The following is an 18,405-nucleotide window of genomic DNA, read 5'->3' on the forward strand; positions in this document are numbered from 1 at the left end:
TTTTTAATCAACTGTGTTAATTTTTCATCTACATGAAACGTTATACCTCACAATTTAATTAAGGTCATTGGTTCTAATGCTTAGCTGTAAATTATTGTACCTTAACTATTATATAAAGCATTTTTGTCTTATTTTGATCCAGCAACATGTTATTACTGTACGTGATTTAGGTCCTTTCAGCTGCCTGTATATCAAATCTGACTGCAGTACCATTCCTTACCAGTATAGGAGGTTTTGGCGCTGTTTAAAGAGACAGCGCTTTGAGCGGTCATGTCTTCTTCTACTTCTTCTTCTGCGTTTCCTCTTCGTCTCTCTGGAAACAAGCACAGCGGCTTCTGCTTCTGGATCGCAAATGCTAAGGACAGGCGGATATTTGGAGAGACATGAATGTTAATGTATATTTTTAAGTTGATTTTGGACTTTACGGAATAAATTAAGCTGGGCATTTTTCGTCTAAGAGGAGGCAAAAGCTGAGGAGTGGTGACAAACTCTAACTGTAAGTATTTTGTCGAGCCAAACTTCACAGCCCTGTGCTGAACTTGGAGCAGAACATTTCTTATAAAGCAAGCAAGTGTGCATCAGGCTTTTTATAGTCGAGTTGGATCAGCTGTCGACCAGGAGTAGACTTAGTTCTGACCTCTACAGTTAAATAAAACCAGAAACAGGAGCTGCTGTGTGCAGATGTTCGTAATCTGATGTGTTCTGTGTCTGTTTAAACTTCTCAGACACTCCAACTGCTACTAAGAGCTGATGTTTTCTTAAAAACAAGCCTGTTCGCTCATCTGATTCTCATATGGATGATTCGTTGAACTGATGTGGTTTCAGAAGTGCAAAGCTGACTATGACGAATCACCTTTATGACCAGTAACAGTTTTCTGAAAAGTTTCTATGCAAGTCATGGGAATGATGGAAGGTGGGGTGAGGGTGTGGACGAAGTCATGAGCCTCCTCTCGTTTCCTAATTTTATTTTCAGGAATAGGTGCAGCTATTTAATTCAACTAATCCAAATATCAAGGTATGCCAAAGACAGTTTGTGCAAATCTAACAAGCAGGAAAGTGAATATTTGGTCTGAGCTCCTTTAGACAAGCTTTCTGTTGTTCTTTAATCCTGTTCATCTGCTGTAGATAGTTTTTTAGGCCTGACACTAATTATTTTGTCCTCCACTTGTCCAGTTTCCTCAAATGTTTTAAGGACACCATGCTGAGATATGTCAAGTTTTCAGCTAACATCTCTTTGGGAATCACCTTGTTGCTGCAGAAATGCTATTTTCTGTCTGTCAAACTGTGTTTTCTTTGCTGTTTTTCATAGATGCAGCTAAAGAAATGGGAACAGATGATGTGTCTTTGTGACAGGCACAAGAGAGATGATCTTATATTGTTAGTTACCGGTCGTGTCAAAACGCTTTTAAAGGAGAATCAGTGCACGCTTGCATCTTTAACAAGTCATATTTAAAAGAAAACTCAAACTGGGGCCCTCAGCAGAATTTTACTTTAACAAAATGCCATTTAGGTTTACAACCTTTAGCAGTAGGAACAAATGAAATGAACAGTCTCTTTCAACAAGCCTTTTACGCCTTATGTATGTACAGTTAATAAGACATTCAATAAATGATAATCAGGGCGGCTGGAAAGTTGAATCTCCGGTCCACATAGAGACAGAATGATCCTCTCTTCTGTCTCATGACTGGCAGGCCGGCAGCTGTGGGGTTTATGCCACAAAGTTTTTCTTTTTTATTTCAACAACATACCCACCTTCAAGTGAAGCACAAGCCTCGTCTTGTTGAGACCTTTTCTTTCTTTTGCTTGCTCCCGACTCGCACTCAACGCGCTCCTCCTGCACAAAATGGGGCCCCCCCATGGATCGTGGGCCCTATGCACAGCACGTAGCTGAGGAAAGTGAATAAGTAGCTTTAGAACCTGCTTATATGGCTGAACTCCCACTGAACAGAGCGTCTCTGTCCTCTCTCAGGTAACAGGACTGTGATGAGGTGTCTGTGCTTCTACGACTAACAGCCGACTGAGGAGGGAGTGACATCGTCCTCCTGTTGCTGCGATGGATGAGGACACCCCAACCTTGAAACCCAGACGCATTCAGAATCAGAACGTGGTCCATCGTCTGGAGAGACGACGGATCTGCTCTGGTCGACCTGGAGCTCACTGGTACCGAGTGCGCTGCTTCCACCAGAACTTGTTCCCTAACTTTACTGTGGTCAATGTGGAGAAGCCGCCTTGCTTCCTCAGGAAGTTCTCACCAGATGGACGCTGCTTCATCGCCTTTTCCTCCGACCAGACTTCCCTGGAGGTAAGCAGACAGAACCTTCTTCCCCTTCACACGATTTTAAAGACAACAAACTGTATTTAGTTTCTCCCTGCTGGGTCAGGATAAAGAGACTCGGCTAATTGATCTACCAGGTTTGTCTGAGACAAAGGCATTCAGGACAACCTTCTCTCCTACAGATCTATGAATACCAAGGCTGCCAGGCGGCCCAGGACCTGCTGAGGGGCCAGGAGGGCGAGACGCTTTTAACAGCCAACGATCAGCGCTCCCTCAACATCCGAGGCCGCCTGTTTGATCGCTTCTTCTCTTTGCTTCATGTCACTAATGTGGCCTCGAATGGAGAACATCTGAACCGGGAGTGCAGCCTCTTCACGGACGACTGCCGCTACGTCATCGTCGGCTCGGCTGTTTACGTCCCGGAGGAGCCGCCGCCATACTTCTTTGAGGTGATACGAGTTTTAATGACAGCGGCCGGGAGTTTTCTGTCACGCTGCTTCTTTCACCCACATGTGATGTCCCACCAGGTGTATCGCAACAACGAGTCTGTGACTCCCAACCCTCGGTCTCCTCTAGAAGACTACTCCCTCCACATCATCGACCTCCACACCGGCAGGCTGTGTGACACCAGGTCCTTCAAGTGTGACAAGATCATCCTGTCGCACAACCAAGGTCTGTACCTGTACAGGAACATCCTGGCTGTGTTGTCAGTGCAGCAGCAGACCATCCATGTGTTTCAGGTGAGCAGATTCCCAGTTCAGAAGGCATTCTTTGGTGATATTCCCCCGGAAAGAAAAGATGAAACTCTCTTTCCCTTCATGGCTGTCAGGTGACTCCTGATGGAACGTTTCTGGATGTAAGGACTATCGGTCGCTTCTGTTATGAGGACGACCTCTTGACTCTTTCAGCTGTTTATACAGAAGCTCAGGCAGAGAGCCAGCCCGGCTTCCCTCGTCTGTACACTGATAAAACCATCAACTCCCTGAAGCACAGGCTGCTGGTCTACCTGTGGAGGAGGGCTGAGCAGGACGGCAGCGCCACAGCCAAGAGGAGGTAATATTCCATGCACTTCTTTTTGCTTCCTGTGCTTGGTTTGTTCTCTTTCTTGCTTATTTTCATGTTTTTCTCAGTTGAGTTCCCCAGAATGACATTAAGAAAACATTAAGTTTTAACATTTTAGTCTCAAAACAACTTTAAAATGAGCACTTTTACTGGTATAAAATCACACCACTGCTACTACTGAGCTGGATGTAAAGGGTTGATGATGATAAAATACATGTTAGCATGTGACATCAGGATAGATTAGTTATTGTTGCTTCACCGAAGCAGCTTTGACCTGTCAGAACATGGATGTAGCACCTCTTGAGGTGTCATGTGATGCCTGATGCCAGGGTCTTGGCAGTGGATCGATTGGTTTCAGGGGATTGTGTGACTTTGCCTCCGTGGTTTGTTGTTCTGTCACATCTCACAGTTGCTCAGGCAGATCAATAGGTGGGAGTTGGCAAGTTCGCCACTTTCTTTTTGCCCAGTGATAAGATCACTGAGCACAATCCATCCATCCATTTCCTGTACCGTCAATCTGTCGGTCAGGTAGCGGGTGGGCTGGAGCCTATTCACTGAGCACAATCTAACTGAAATTTAGGGCTGAGCCATTTTATTGATACCGCAATATATATCGATATTTTGTTTCCAATAACTATAATGGGCTAATAATTTTTTTTCTTTCTTTTTTTTTTTTCTTTTGCAAACTTTATTTAAAAGTCAGACGTTACAATTAGTGAAAACACAGAACATTAACATAATACAAAACGATGCCGGGAGGGGGGGGGTCACGTTATGCAAAACAGTGATAAATTAGTTCATACAAATGTCATATAAAGTGCATAGCTCAGTGGTTTTGATGGCTTTTCTGTTTATAGAATGTAGGATTGTTGTAATGTTTTGTTTGAGCTGCTTCTCAAAAATGTAAAAAGATGGTTTGTGATTAGAGAATTTGGATTTGTGTTTATGGTATTTAGCAAGTAAAACAAGCAGGTTGATGATGTAATATTCACAACATAAACATGAGTCTGCGTTCGCTGAAGACACGTTTGTTTGTTTGTTTCCGTTTGTCTGGCGGTGTTTTCCTTCCGGTTCAAAGGTCGGACCACCAGTCCAATCAGCGATGACTCATGTCAAATCACACTGTCCCTTTAACATCTTTCAGAAGATGATGTGTATTAAATCATATCGAATCGTTGGCTGAATGCCGTGTGTCGTCAGATTAGTGAAATGCATTCAGGTGTTGCCACATGCCAAAGCAGAGGTGCATTACTGAGATGTAAGTCATTGATGATATGCTTTCAGCACATGTATCCATTGGATGAATAAACAGTTGCACATCACCGATATGAGTGAGTCAGTGGGAGACGAATCCATCAGGGAACAATGACACTAAAGCCTTTTTTCACATGTGCCTTTTCAGGCTGGGACTGATGCTGCCCACCGTGTCATGTTGGTGTAAAGGGGGGCTCAAGTTACCTGTGAAGCAAAACTGTCAAAGAAGCTAATATCAGCGTTTTCCAGTGGAGCTAACGGAGATGCATAAACGTTTCACCAGCCGTTAGTCGTTTACCTTTGACTATACTTTGCAAATTATCCTTTTTTAAGCACTCTCTTTACTTAAAATATGCCATTTTTTTCACTGGAAACCTAAAAATTGTCATGAATACTTGATAATCACTGATAGATACCACAGGGCAGCTTTTACTGGATGGGGGGCACCTCAGATCTCCGTTAAGGGTTAGTACCCCCCTGGTCCCACCTCTGGTTCTGCCCATGATTGAAGCAGGTCCAGACTTTGCTGTTTCTAAGTCATAACAGGACAATGGATATTATGCTTATTTCAGTGTTTTTTCTGGATTTACTGACATCACTGAGGAGAGACCATAGTTACAAACTAAGCCATCAAATTTAAGGTGGTTGATTGATTTACACGGAGGGACACATTCCACCTTCAGATCTGTCTGAAGCTGTTATAGCGTGCGGTGGAAGGCTCGGCCACTCTTTCCCATCATGCCTCACTGCTTGATAACGTGTTTATTAGCTGTAATCTTGAGCTGCTCCTGGTTTGCTCAGAATTTCTGCTTTCCAACTTCTCTCCAAAACACCAGATTTCTCAGATTTGTCAACCCCAACTTCCACCTTTCTACAACTCTCTAAAAAGGCAGCTTACTGAGCCTCGCTGAATATTTATGGGATGAGTGTTCATCTAATAAAACAGACTTTAATCTTTAGAACATTTTACTGAACTGGTTTCCTCAGTTAGGTGAATTAAATCACGGTTGAACAGCGTTTTTTTCCTCACTTTATGCACCGAAGCTCAGAGAAAAGATGTTATTTCTGAGGTGCATCACATGCTGCATGTGCTGTGGGAATGTTGCCCTTTGGGTGATGTAGGCAGGGAAGGTTGGAGGAGGAAGAAGAAGAAGAAGAAGAGGAGTGGTTGTGCTGCATTGTTCTTGTTCTTGTGTTGGATGGTGCTGTTGGAAACGGACTCTTTCATATTAGAATAGATAATTAACAGACAGTTACTGTCTCAGCAGCAGGGTAATGAGGTGTGAACCATCTTTCCAATCGTCACATGTAGCGTTTGAGCTCACACGTGTGTGTTTTGTCCCCCCCCCCAGGTTTTTCCAGTTTTTTGATCAGTTGAGAAGGTTGAGGATGTGGAAGATGCAGCTGTTGGATGAGCATCACCTCTTCATTAAATACACCAGCGAAGACGTGGTCACACTCCGAGTCACCGACCCCTCGCAGGTGTGAACGCACTCACACATCTCAAAGGGTGCATTCCTCTCTCTGCACTCCGGCTGTCTTTTGTTGTTTGTGCCGTAGAAAAGAAATTCCTCTTTCAGGTCTCCAGGGACACGTCTGTCCCACAGATTCTGTTCAGTCCTGCAGCTCTTTCACCGTGACAAAACAAAGATCTAATTAATACTTTGTTTATTTACAAAGAAATGTGATGATCCACTTATATTTGACCAAAGAAGAGAATAGAAAGCTTGTGATAATCAGCCCTTTTCCTCCTTCTTCTGCAGTTCTGGCTTAAGAAAACATTCCTACAATAAAAAAACTGAATGCTTTGTCTTCTTCCTCCAGACTTTCACAACCTCTTTGCTTCCTCTTAGCCGTCGTTCTTCGTCGTGTACAACATGGTGTCCACCGAGGTTCTGGCAGTCTTCGAGAACACCTCTGACCAGCTGCTGGAGCTGTTTGAGAATTTCTGTGACCTGTTCAGAAACGCCACTCTGCACAGCCAGGCTGTCCAGTTCCCCTGCTCTGCCTCGTCCAACAACTACGCACGGCAGGTCCAGAGAAGGTACAGACAGCACCATTACCTTCTGCGCTGCACAATTAAGATGAATGACAAACCGGCTTCAACGTAACTGTGCCGACAGTCTGCTGTCAGGCTGGTTTCTGAATGGAAGAGAAAGTGCACCTGGTGTCATGCAGTTAAATGTCAGCGAGGATTTAAAGACGTTGGTGATCAGCAGGGATCGCCTGGAGGAAGACGAGAGGCAGGAAGCCGTTCGAGGACATAATCTGGATGTAGAAAAGAGGCGTTAAGACTTGAGCTGGGATTGAATTTGGCGGTTTAACTCGCCGGTGTAGGTGACAAAGTCCTGCGTGAAGAGAGGAGGTGGCGGGCTGAAGAGAAGGAGGAATAGATAAAAGATAGTTTGGGCCAGGAAAAGAGCTTCGAATTGGATTTTAGAGTGGTGAAAATTGATGTCAGAGAGAAGGAGAGGAGATATTGAAAGGTGGCGAGGACAGGCAACCGGATTCGTGTCAGCATTGAAGCTTAGTTTCAGTTCAGCTCGAACCAGGTGGAGGGAGGGAGGAGCAGAGGGAAGCAGGCAGGACAGTAAGTCTGGAGTCACAGCAGGAAACAACGTGAGAGCACATCTGAAAAATGTGGCTGTAAAGCTTAAAAGAATGAAAAGAGAGACGAGATGAGAGAGTTGAGACCTGTGAGTCGCTGCTGAGCTCTGGAGACGGTCGTTAGAATAAAGAAATGCATTTTAACAGCTATTTTTAGATTTAAATGGAGCTTTTGAGTCCTTGCTTTAACAGAGAATGAGGTTTTCTGGGTCACAGGGGAAGCTGTTGTGGAGAATAATGGTCCCTAATGGAGAATTCTGTTGATGTGTCTGTGTGTGTTCTCCCCAGATTTAAGGACACTATAGTGAACGCCAAATATGGCGGCCACACTGAGGCGGTGCGGCGGCTGCTGGGCCAGCTGCCCATCAGCGCCCAGTCGTACAGCAGCAGCCCTTACCTCGACCTCTCCCTCTTCAGCTACGACGACAAGTGGGTGTCGGTGATGGAGAGGCCCAAGACCTGCGGTGACCACCCCATCAGGTACGCTCTCCATCTGGGCTAATGTGTGGTCCACGTTAAAAATGTCTCTTTCTTACCCTAAATTAACTCCCTGCTGGATGAAAAGGTAGAACATTGTAAAGATAATCGAGAGTTTTCAGTTCTGGGCTTGTTTCTAAGCGTTTATCTTCCATCCTCCACATGTTTCTGGGGTTTTAAAGAGGTTTTTAAGCACGTAAGTACTTACATCTCAAGGCACGTGTTGCCTGTTGATGTTGACTAAAGATGGAGAGATCCCTGCAACCACGAGAGTAACCTTCAACACTTTGATGCCACCTGGACCAACTGGAGGAGAAGATATCATGTAAATGTACACGATTTGACATCTTTTCACCTTTCTGACTCACAGCCTGCTGAATCCAAATGTTATTTTCTTTATTTTTTTGTTTTTTTTCCTCCAAATATGAATTTGTCTTCAGAAAGTAGGCTCAGATGGACTTTTCCGTGCTGGCTGCTTCCTCAGGGAGGAGCATGAACGGATCGTGTGTTTTCTTCATTCGTAGCAGTGTTTTTTTTCTGATGAACTTTATTTTCTTCAGAGGCCAGACAGAAACTTTAAAGTGTGAGCCTGACCTCACTGAGCCGACTGTCTGTGGAGGTTTTGCTTCACAACGCTGTCACGACTTGCTGGGCTACTGGAATAGAACAAAGGCATCAGTAACGCGTGTTTTCCTGCTGTTCAGCAGCAGAATGTCTCCTCTGAATAAGGCCTGTTGTGATGGGTGTTTGTCACCAGAACCTCTGAGTAATCAATCGATTGGAAAATTGGTCTGATAGCAACGTTCTCCTCAGGCAGGTGAAGCGTCAGAGAACAGGTTGGACCCCACTGTAATGGCGCTGCTTCGTCTCTTTGTCGCCCACCAGGTTTTACGCCCGTGACTCCGGCCTGTTGAAGTTTAAGATCCAGGCGGGCCTGCTGGGGCGCCCGGTTAACCACGCCGTGCGCCGCCTGGTTGCCTTCACCTTCCACCCGTTCGAACCTTTTGCCATCTCTGTCCAGCGCACCAACGCAGAGTACGTGGTGAACTTCCACATGAGGCACGTCTGTGCGTGAGGAGCATGGCTAAAAGAGGACGAGCGGCTTCTTTCAGCAGCTGCTGGGAACAGTACAACAAACACGTCCAGTCAGGAGGCACGAAACACTTTGTTCTGCCAGTCGCACTCCAGAGAAAGCACTGCTCCTCTCCTCTTTCCTTCACCATCACACCGCTCCCTCCACCTCTGCCCCTCCTCCTCCTTCTCAGTGAGAAGGCAGCAATTCTGCCTTTTCCTTTTTACCTCCTCTTTCCCCTTCCTCTGCAGAACAAAGAGGGGCCTGCAGGGAGGAGAGGCTGGAATAAGTGTAAATGGAGATGTGGAGAGAGTGATTGATGTGCCGTGGAGGTGAGAGCCGCAGGTAGCCGGACCTCTTAGAAGGAACTAGAAGTGTTTTCTTTTTCCCACCGAGCACATTCATGTCAGAAAAGCTTGTCCAGTCGGTTCTCAACCAGCTGTCCAACAAACTTTCTTTTCCCCCACACGCATGGAGAGAGAATTCATCTGATTTTATATTGCTTTTACTTTTTTTAAGCTTGTACATATTCTGTGCCAATAAAATTGTCTACATTTTGGTCGCTGTTTTCATTTTATTTATTTATTTCTGGCTTTTAATTGTAGAACATCTGGACAAAGGCTTGGAGGATGTTTATTCAGCTGTTTTATCTCAGAAAAGCTGAATATGAAGGCTTTGTCAAACTTTGTTTCAGCCTCTCTGGCTTTTCTGACAGCTTCAGTTCTGTGAGGACTTCACAATCTTCTCCATTCATCAGGTTCCAACTTTCAGCAGCTGACGGATCAGCTCTGCAGGATGGAGCCTCGTCACGGAACAGTTTTTTCCACCATAAATGACCTCCGTTTGAGATCTGGACTCTTTGCTGACCGTGTCATTGAGTTAATGTGTCTAACTGAGGAAAAGAATTGGCCTAAAACTGATGATATGGGCTGATGTAAAGGACCAGAGGAGATGGCAGCCATCTCACTTCCATCCAACCATCCACAGTCCATGGCTGCTTCTCTTCAGCCACTGTGAGCTGCTTTTCTTCTCTTCAGGTGTTACTGATGCTTTACTTTGGCTTCTCTGGATGGAAATCCCATTTCCTTCAGCTGCTTTCTTCCAGTTCAGACACAAACACTGAGTCCTATCTCCGGCCATTTGTTTTTCATTTCTTTAGTTGAACATTTTCTATTTTTCAGACGTGTTGCTTTGAGTTTTCTGTCCCGACTCTTTGACCTGTAGCTTCTTCTTCTTTTACAACCTTCCTGTTTTATTTGTACTTGCTTCATATTTTAGACCCAGCTGACTGGAAACAACCAACATCTTTTGCCACAGTCTGAGGTGAATTACCTTCTTGTAGGTTTATAATCCCCTCCATTGTTCCCTCTCTTTTTGGAGCCATGTTTCCTGTCAGTCAGCCACGTGCAACAGCTCATTCAGCTCTGCAAACACACTTTAAACTGAAGATTCATCTGCATATTTAGACTTGTTTTAGAGATATTTTTACTCAGCTTGATTTGAAACATGACATGATTACAACCATTTGATCTATTCTTAAATCATGTAAAAGTCACAATGTTCAGCCTTTAAATGAAACGGTTTGCATCATATTTGTTTTTAGTTCCTTAAAAACTAAAACAGCTGATTGAGCATCGTCGGGGGGGTTATGTGAAGAATAGTTCAGCACAATACAAAGAAAAGTATTGATTCATAAAGAAACTGAAATGGAATTGGTTGTGTTTGTGGTTGGATTGCCGACATGTCGCAGCAAATAGTTATCCTTAAGGTCTGAGAGTCTGACGCTTTGAGAAGTAAAACATTGTTTTTCAGGGTCAGATTGAGTTCTGTGGTTCTGATTATTTTAGTATTTTTCTATCATACCTCGGAGCCAGATAAGGAACTGCATGCAGACAGCAGAGAAGACACAGTACAAGTGTCGCTGTGTTTAATTTGTGCGCTGATCCCTGCAGTCTGTTCTCCGCAGTGTGTAGGATCATAATGCTGCTGCTCTACACCACATCCATCTGCTCTGCTGCAAAGCTCTGGGCGTCTGTTTAGCTCAGATTTATTATTAATAACACAAAGATACAAATGAAACTACAAATATGCAAATAGACACACACACTGACATGGAAACACACGAGGGCAAAGGCACACACACCCAGGCAGCTGCAGAGAGGTCAGGGCGGTATGGAAAGCAGGTGCCAAGGGATTAAGTGTTCTCCCTGCCTCTGGTTACACACTACAGCGGACAAGGCAGGTTTATGTGTCCGATGGACCAACCGGGTTAAAGCAAAGGGAGGAAGGTGTTCACAAAGAGGTTCGGAGGGCAGAGGAGTAGTTTTATGCAGCTGCTCGGCACAGTAAATGCAGTCTTGTAGATAAAGGCTTAAGGAGGCCATGTTATGTCATTAAAGTGTGTTTGTGTAAGCCGGCGTGTGACAACAAGCTGTGATAATCAGCTAATTATGGGAAGAGCGCACAGCAGGCGCAGACAGGCCCACATATAAGAGGACACGCTGTCTGTGGTCCTCAGGCTGCTGAGAGAAGACACGCGGCTCTGCTCGGAGTGACGTCTGTCCACTTTTTAAGTTGACGGCATTGTGGACGCAGGATGGGGGTCGGAGTTGGAGCACAGTCACCACAGCGCGTGAAACCCGGCCGCTCTCCGCGCTCGGTGCGATGATGTCTCTGCATCCGCCTCGTACCGAAGAATCAGGTAAACTCGGAGCCTTCTCCCTGACCTTGGTTGCTATGGAAACATAACCGCTCTCTGCTTGGTAACCTAGTCTTTTTTCTAATTGCTGTTGTCTTGGCAACAGCGCAACCAAAAAGGCCACAATCCTGAGTGTTTCCTGTTGCAGCGCTTGTCCTCACAGAAGCGCCTCTAACCGAGCGCACACACCACATTCAGACTCCAGCTGAACGAGGCTGTTGCGGATTCACAGCAGGATTGACCCTGAACCACATATACAGTGTGATAACCTGCTTCTTCTTCTCCTACATCCTTCAGTTTTTTGTCTCGAGTTGTTTAGTTTCTGTTTTCTTGTGACGACATTTTCAGTTCACGGTCAAAGGAGAATAGTTCAAGTCTGGGAGGCTAAAGGAACATTTGGAAATGTCCCCACGTGAGTTTCCATCACTCCAAAGACATTACAGAGGCTACATTTCCTGGAGCGACACCCTAACCCTGTAACCTAAATCTAATTCAACCCTTTTAATCCTAAAACTAAACCTTAAGCGTCAAACAGCCCTTTGAAGGTAAAACATAAGGGATCTGGGGAAGGAGCACATAATGCGGTGTTTACTAAGCCAGAAAATATCATGAAATAAGAAAAGCAAGTACAAAAACATCAGATCTAATTATACACTTCAAAGTGGAGTGCAGTGATTCCCACCGAGGTGCGTGCGCGCCAGCAGGGAGGCGGAAAGGTTGCAAGTACCTCAGCTCATCTGAAGATAAAGAAATTATATCCACAAATCAAGTCAGCTGCGACAACTGAAACTACAAATGGGGCTTAACAGTAATAAAATGGTTGGCAAGTGTTAGTCGGAAGTTCTAATTATAAGGTTAATTGTAATGTTTAAAAATCTGATTGTACGGTAATAAATAACCGGTTTAAATTCGGATGAGTGATCAATAACCACCAAGCAACCTCTGGAGAGATTGTGGTTGTTTTGCTGTTATATTTTTCAGCTTCTTCCCCCCCTTTTTTTAGGATAAATTAATTATTTTGGAAACGGTCCAACTGGTCGTATTTGGCGTTTAAACCGTTCTCCTACGTCATCACGGGGGACAGTGACCTGTAATTACATCAGTAAAACACGTGACTCCCAGTGGAAGTGAAAGCACTGCACGTGTTAATTTGTTACCTCTTTTTTTTTTAACCACTAAACCTAATGGTTTTGATTTCTAACCCTAATCAGTTATGTTATCGACCACATCCAACCAGGAAGTGACGTAAGCGTTTCGCTGCTGATGGTTTCTGGAGGACGACCTAACAGGTCGCATTTAAAGGTGTGAACAAACTGCCTTATTGCCTTATTATTGATTTCCTTATTAGGTATTGATTAAGGAGCTGCTACCTACTCAGAACTGAGTGTTGATCCGCCAGAGTCAAGGTTTTTAATGCATTTTCCACTCAGCTTGTCTCCAGCTGTTTTAACTGTAACATGGTGAGCAGATGTGAGATTATTACAACATAATGAAAGATGGATCCAACGTTTGGTTGTGTCAGCTTTGAGCGTTCGGCTGCAGAAGCTGCTGATCTGAGAGGACGATCAGTCGTCAGTGTTTAGCTTCTTCAGGATGAGAGACAACAACCTTTAGACCAGGAGTCAGAAAGCAGTCAGACACACACTTCCTCTCATTGATGAGTACCATAATCCATAATCTGATATATTTGTTTTAACAGTTGCCAAGCAACTACCCAAAGGGGTTTTTTCTCAGCTCCAGGTTCCTTTGCTTCCTCCCACCGTCCAACAACACTGTAAATATCCATCCAATAATATCCATCACAGATATTTGTCTCTGTGATGGATTATTAACGCAGATAAAAATGAAACATGACATGAATAATCTTCTTACTCGTGCCACCGTTCTACTGTCATGTGGTGTGATAGAATCTGTGGTCATTTATTTTAGTCTCTTTTATGTTTTCTAAACATTTCAAATTTAAACTTGATGATATTTGGAGATTTTTTTAGAGCCATTATGTCACAATTGTCAGAATTTTTGTTGTTTTAAGCTACTTTCCTGCCTTTGTGCGCCCACCCAACCTCCAACTCACTCCTATTGTATTTGAGCTGAGAATCTTCTCTTTGAATTTTTAGGTGAGGAGTCTTTTTTACCTGAAACAAAAAGCATATAACTCACTGTAGATTCTGCTGCTTACATTAAAGAGCAAGTTAAAACCCTAACCCTAACTAAAGCTGCTGTTTGTTTCAGGCTCTGTTTCAGAGCGATTCGTCTGAATCTGTAACCGCGTCCATCAAAGACAGAAATATGAATATTATATATGTCAGCAGGCAGTAGCTGTCTGAGCAGATGTGTTCTGGTCTGTCACCGCTGTGAGGAGTTAGAGGCGCGTTTTCTTTTTAAATATTTACAGTAGAAGAATTGTGTTAATTACCTTTGAAGACTGAGGATAATATACAAAGAGTTTCCATGATATTACACTGACAGCATCATGTTTCAGTGCGAAAGTTTCTGAGATGGTTCAACAGGCTTCCTGCCTCCTGTTTTACATTTATTTGGGAGACGGATCTATTCCTCCCAGGGGAAAGGAGCACATCCCAGCTGGCTTTGAGCAACAGGTGAGGTGTCCGTTGGGCACCTCACCTTTACAGCCAGGGAAAACATCCCATGTGTGTACAAATATACACATTCAAATACAAAGATATGCAAAAAACGGCTAAAGAAAAAGGATTAACTTCGTTTGTTTCTCGCAGGCATATTCTGTTCAGCTTAAGTGATGTTTGGGATGTTTTATGAAACGTCCAACAAAAATTTGAAAGACAGAAGCCAAACTCCTCGTCCGTGGAGAGCAAAAATGTTCCCAAAAAGCCTCCTCTCCATAAATGCAGCACCGTCGCTTTGGCGTGCTCCGATGGATTAATGAGCATCAATGAGAGTGGAGCAGCGACGGTGGGGGGGGTGCCAGGGTTACGCCTCACACTAGTGAAAAATACAAGCGGGCTGGAGGAGGGAGAACAGCAGGTAATCACATGGATACAAGGTGAGTGAAAAAAGGTCAGGAAAGATTTACCAGGAGGATTTCATTATGGTGTGACATATAAAAAGCAGACAGAATGCCCACTGATGACTGAAGGGCCACAGTTTTATTACTCCAGGGATGGGGGGTGCTTTTCTTCTCGCTGTGTGTTTACTGTTGTTTTGCTGGTAAATATAACTATTTATCTCCTGACAGCAGCTGAAACATAATATCATTGTTCAGTTTCTCCAGATAGTTTAACAAATATTAAAAGAGAAAAACCTTTTATAATTCATCTAAACCGGCTGCATGTCTTCTCTTGCACTGGACCCATCCCCCACCCTCGCAGCCTTCATATCCTTCACCTTTTATTGTTATCCGCCACACCGGTATTGTTCCTTGCAACATATATAACAGTGTCAACATTTCATATCACACCAATGAGCCCTTCATCCATCTGCACAGCTGACTGAGACCAGCTCTGCACTCCTGGAGCCTCCTGGTGAGAACCATGAAATCACAACACCACCACCTAATGAGCAGGGGGAGCAGGGGGGAGGTCCAAATATTGGCAGCTAATATTTGATTGAAGGTTACGTGTGTCCCACGACTCATAGGTGAGTGCACAGACGGACGCACACAGTAAAACCCCAACTCCTGGCTCAGTGTGTTATCAGCTGTGTTTGACGTGGAGATGCTTCATGTACACACACCGTCCTCAGGCCCTGCACCACGCTGGGACAAATATACAGCAGGACTGTGGGAGATCACTTCTAACTGACTTCATTTCTGGCCCAGACACACCCAGTTGGGTGCCGACACCTGCACACACACAAACACTAATGCATCCCTATGACACACACACCTGACTGAGCACCAGTTGGGGGGTTTCAGGTGGAAGTCCGCAGGGAAGGTTTCGCAGCATGGCCGACCTAAAAATACAAAGTAACGGGAGGCCTTTTGTGTATAAACAAACACGCTGTAACCAGTTCTGCTGCGGGGAGAGACGGCCTTGGACTTGAGACAAACAATATATTTTATCAGAACCCACACGGGTCTCATAGTTACTACTTTCTGTATTCAAGTTAAAGGCAATTTGATCTAAAGTCGGTTTACAGATGGAGTAATGAGTTCATGTCCGTGACCCCAGAGCTGCTCTGTTGACAGCGAACAAGATCAGCAACAGGTAGGTGGTCAAAGTCCTCCACCTGCTGGACAAAATGAAAACTGCAGCTTTCTGAAGCGGAGCTCAAACCTGATCAATGACTTTTATTCACATCTCAGGTGAAATATTGATGGTTTTATTTCGCCACACATTAGTTGAATTGTTTTTCAGAGTTAATATGTCAGTATTTTAACTCTTACTGTAGATACAATCCCAAATAAAGAAAATAAAATGTCAAAGTCGGTAAATCCAAATAAAGAACAAACAACCGCAGTGATTCTTACTTACAGTGTTATTTCTTCGCTGACAGTATGGACTCACCATGTTCCGTGTTTTGACTCGCAAACTTAATTCAGTTTATTAATATTCATCCATTTTTTAATTCGGGCCAATAAAATGTTCCAAAAAAAGTTGAGAGCGGGGAGTTTTCCCTCTCATTCCTTCTTATAACACCTAAAAGACCTTCGAGAATTGAGGATTCAAAGTAACAACAAATTTTAGTTGATCTGTTTTATTCTGTCTGTGAACATGTCTTAAAGGGGAACTCTGGTATTTTTAAACCTAGACCTTATTTCTGGCTATACTATAGCTCTGTTAGCTCATAGCTCCTGTTATGTGGCTACTTGCAGCTATAGGAGAGCTAACGGAGGGATTTCTACACAGGCACTCTACTGGGACCACTTCATCCACACGCCCCCCTGCAGCACAGTTTATTCACTCCGTGCTCTGTGACAGTCGGCTAACTTCACACAGAGTTTTCTGCTGATAGTTTTGTGCAACATGGCAGGATATTTATCAGATTTTGACAATGTGAACGATGACTTTGAGTAAGATGAAGTAAGTGTGGATGAAGTGGTCCCAGTAGAGTGCCTGTGTAGAAATCCCTCTGTTAGCTCTCCTGTAGCTGCAAGTAGCCACATAACAGCAGCTATGAGCTAACAGAGCTATAGAACACGTTCATTCATTCATTCTTCTTAAAGTATTGGTGAAATAAAGACAGATAATGCCTTATTTAGAGGCTGCATCGTCTAAGCCCCGTTCACTCCGTTATATGGATCTCGAGTTATCTAAATATCTCCCGAAGGACGCCGACTTTCACCAAACTGTTCTCGGTGAGTAGATGAACGCATTTCATGCCAGAAATAAGGTCCAGGTTTAAAAATCCCGGAGTTCCCCTTTAAGGTGTGCAGCAGTGCGGGGGGGTGGTTGTTTTTCTGCTGGGGACAGGTCAGGACTGCAGGCAGCCAGTCCAGCATCAGCACCCTCTTCTTCCTCAGCCAGGCCTTTGGAATGTGTCAGAATGTGGTTTTCCATGGTCTGCTTGAACAATGCTGGGACGTCCCTGGAAAAGATGTGGCCTTGAAGGCAGCATATGTTGCTGTAAAATCTCAGTGAACTTTTCTGCATTAATGCTGCCATCACAGAAGTGGAAATGAGCTTTGCCCCCTGATCCAACCCCATACCATCACAGAGCCTGGCTGCAGGGACTGGTTGCTGACAGCAGGCTGGATGCTGCTTTTGCTCTTTGCTCCATTTCTTCCAACAAAGATCTGGAATACTGATGGGTCTGACCACAGCACACGTTTCCACCGTGTGACGGTCCATCCCAGACGCCTCCGAGCCCAGAGAAGTGGACGCCGCCTCTGGACGAGGTTAACATCAGGCTTCTTTTCTGCACAGTGAAGCTTTCGAATGGAACTCTGTATTGTGGTGCTTGACAAAGGTTTCCACAGTAATCCCTTGTCCATGTGCTTCTATCAGCTGTTGATGAATGAAGGTTCTTGATGCATCTGAGGGGTCAGAGGTCACGGTGTCCAGCTTAGGCTTGCTCCCTCGTCCTTTACACTGACACTCCTCCAGATTCCTTGAATGCTTTAATGATATTCTGCTCTGTAGAGGCAGAAATATGCAGATCCCTTCCAGTCTTTCTCTGAGGAACATTGTTTTAAAAACTTAAATGATTTTCTCACACATTTGTGGACAAACTGAAGATCCTCTGAACGTCTTTGCTCCTCAAACATCTTTCCTGAAAGCTGCTTTTGGACCAAATAAAGATTTCATCACAACTGCTTTTGTAATATGTTGCAGGATGGATGTAAATGGGTGTAGATTAACTAATTAGTAGTGAGTACTGAGCTCATACTGTCAACCGCAATTAAACGCAAATATCACTGTTATTTTCCCATATTGTCCCAACTTCATTTGTAAATCTAAAGTCAACATTTATGGTGAAGAATCGCATTTAAAAAAACAGGTCAGCTGGTTTCAGAGGGTGACGATGCACACAAAGTAGCTCCCTGACTGTTGTGAACTGACCTTCATCAACAGCAACCTGATGAGCATTCTTCTGCAACAGTGTGCACGTGTCGTGAGCAGATTATAAAACAATGGGATCCTGAGCACCCACCAAACGAGGTGTTACTTCGGTCGCTGTGTGTCTCTTTGTGGTCTTTCTGTGTTTAGTTGTGATCATTCAGCAGCTGTTAGACTTTGTCTTTAGTCTTTTTGTGCCGCTTTTTGGCTCTTTGCATCTTATCTCTGTGATCTTGTTTTTCTTTCAGCTCCCTTTTACCTCTTTCTCTCGTGTCTTTGTCTTTTGTTTTCTGGTCATTTTGCATTGTCTCTTTTTTTTGTGTGTGCTTCTTTGTCTCCATTGTGCGTATCCACCTGTTTGCATTTGTCTTTTTTACAACTTTTGGTTGGTGAGAGGAGCCAGATGAGGTGGCATCTGGTTAGGATGCCTCCTGGACGCCTCCCTGGTGAGGTGTTTCTCTGCTCAAGCTGCTGCCCCCGCGAC

The 18,405-nt window shown here is 44.3% G+C and overlaps 1 protein-coding gene across 1 annotated transcript; it reads left to right on the forward strand.

The window, feature by feature from the left end:
* The first annotated feature begins 311 nt into the window (after nt 1–311).
* On the forward strand, nt 312–9,304 carry det1 (DET1 partner of COP1 E3 ubiquitin ligase). The gene is made up of 9 exons (XM_072386691.1): nt 312–496; nt 1,970–2,302; nt 2,458–2,724; nt 2,803–3,015; nt 3,105–3,328; nt 5,944–6,073; nt 6,445–6,635; nt 7,487–7,678; nt 8,561–9,304. The coding sequence occupies exons 2-9, from the start codon at nt 2,054–2,056 to the stop codon at nt 8,748–8,750; spliced, it is 1,656 nt and encodes a 551-aa protein (XP_072242792.1). The 5' UTR covers nt 312–496; nt 1,970–2,053; the 3' UTR covers nt 8,751–9,304.
* The last annotated feature ends 9,101 nt before the right edge of the window (nt 9,305–18,405 follow it).

Source organism: Leuresthes tenuis, unplaced genomic scaffold (genome assembly GCF_036924035.1).
Source record: "Leuresthes tenuis unplaced genomic scaffold, fLeuTen1.0.hap1 SCAF_5, whole genome shotgun sequence".
Classification (NCBI taxonomy): domain Eukaryota; kingdom Metazoa; phylum Chordata; class Actinopteri; order Atheriniformes; family Atherinopsidae; genus Leuresthes; species Leuresthes tenuis.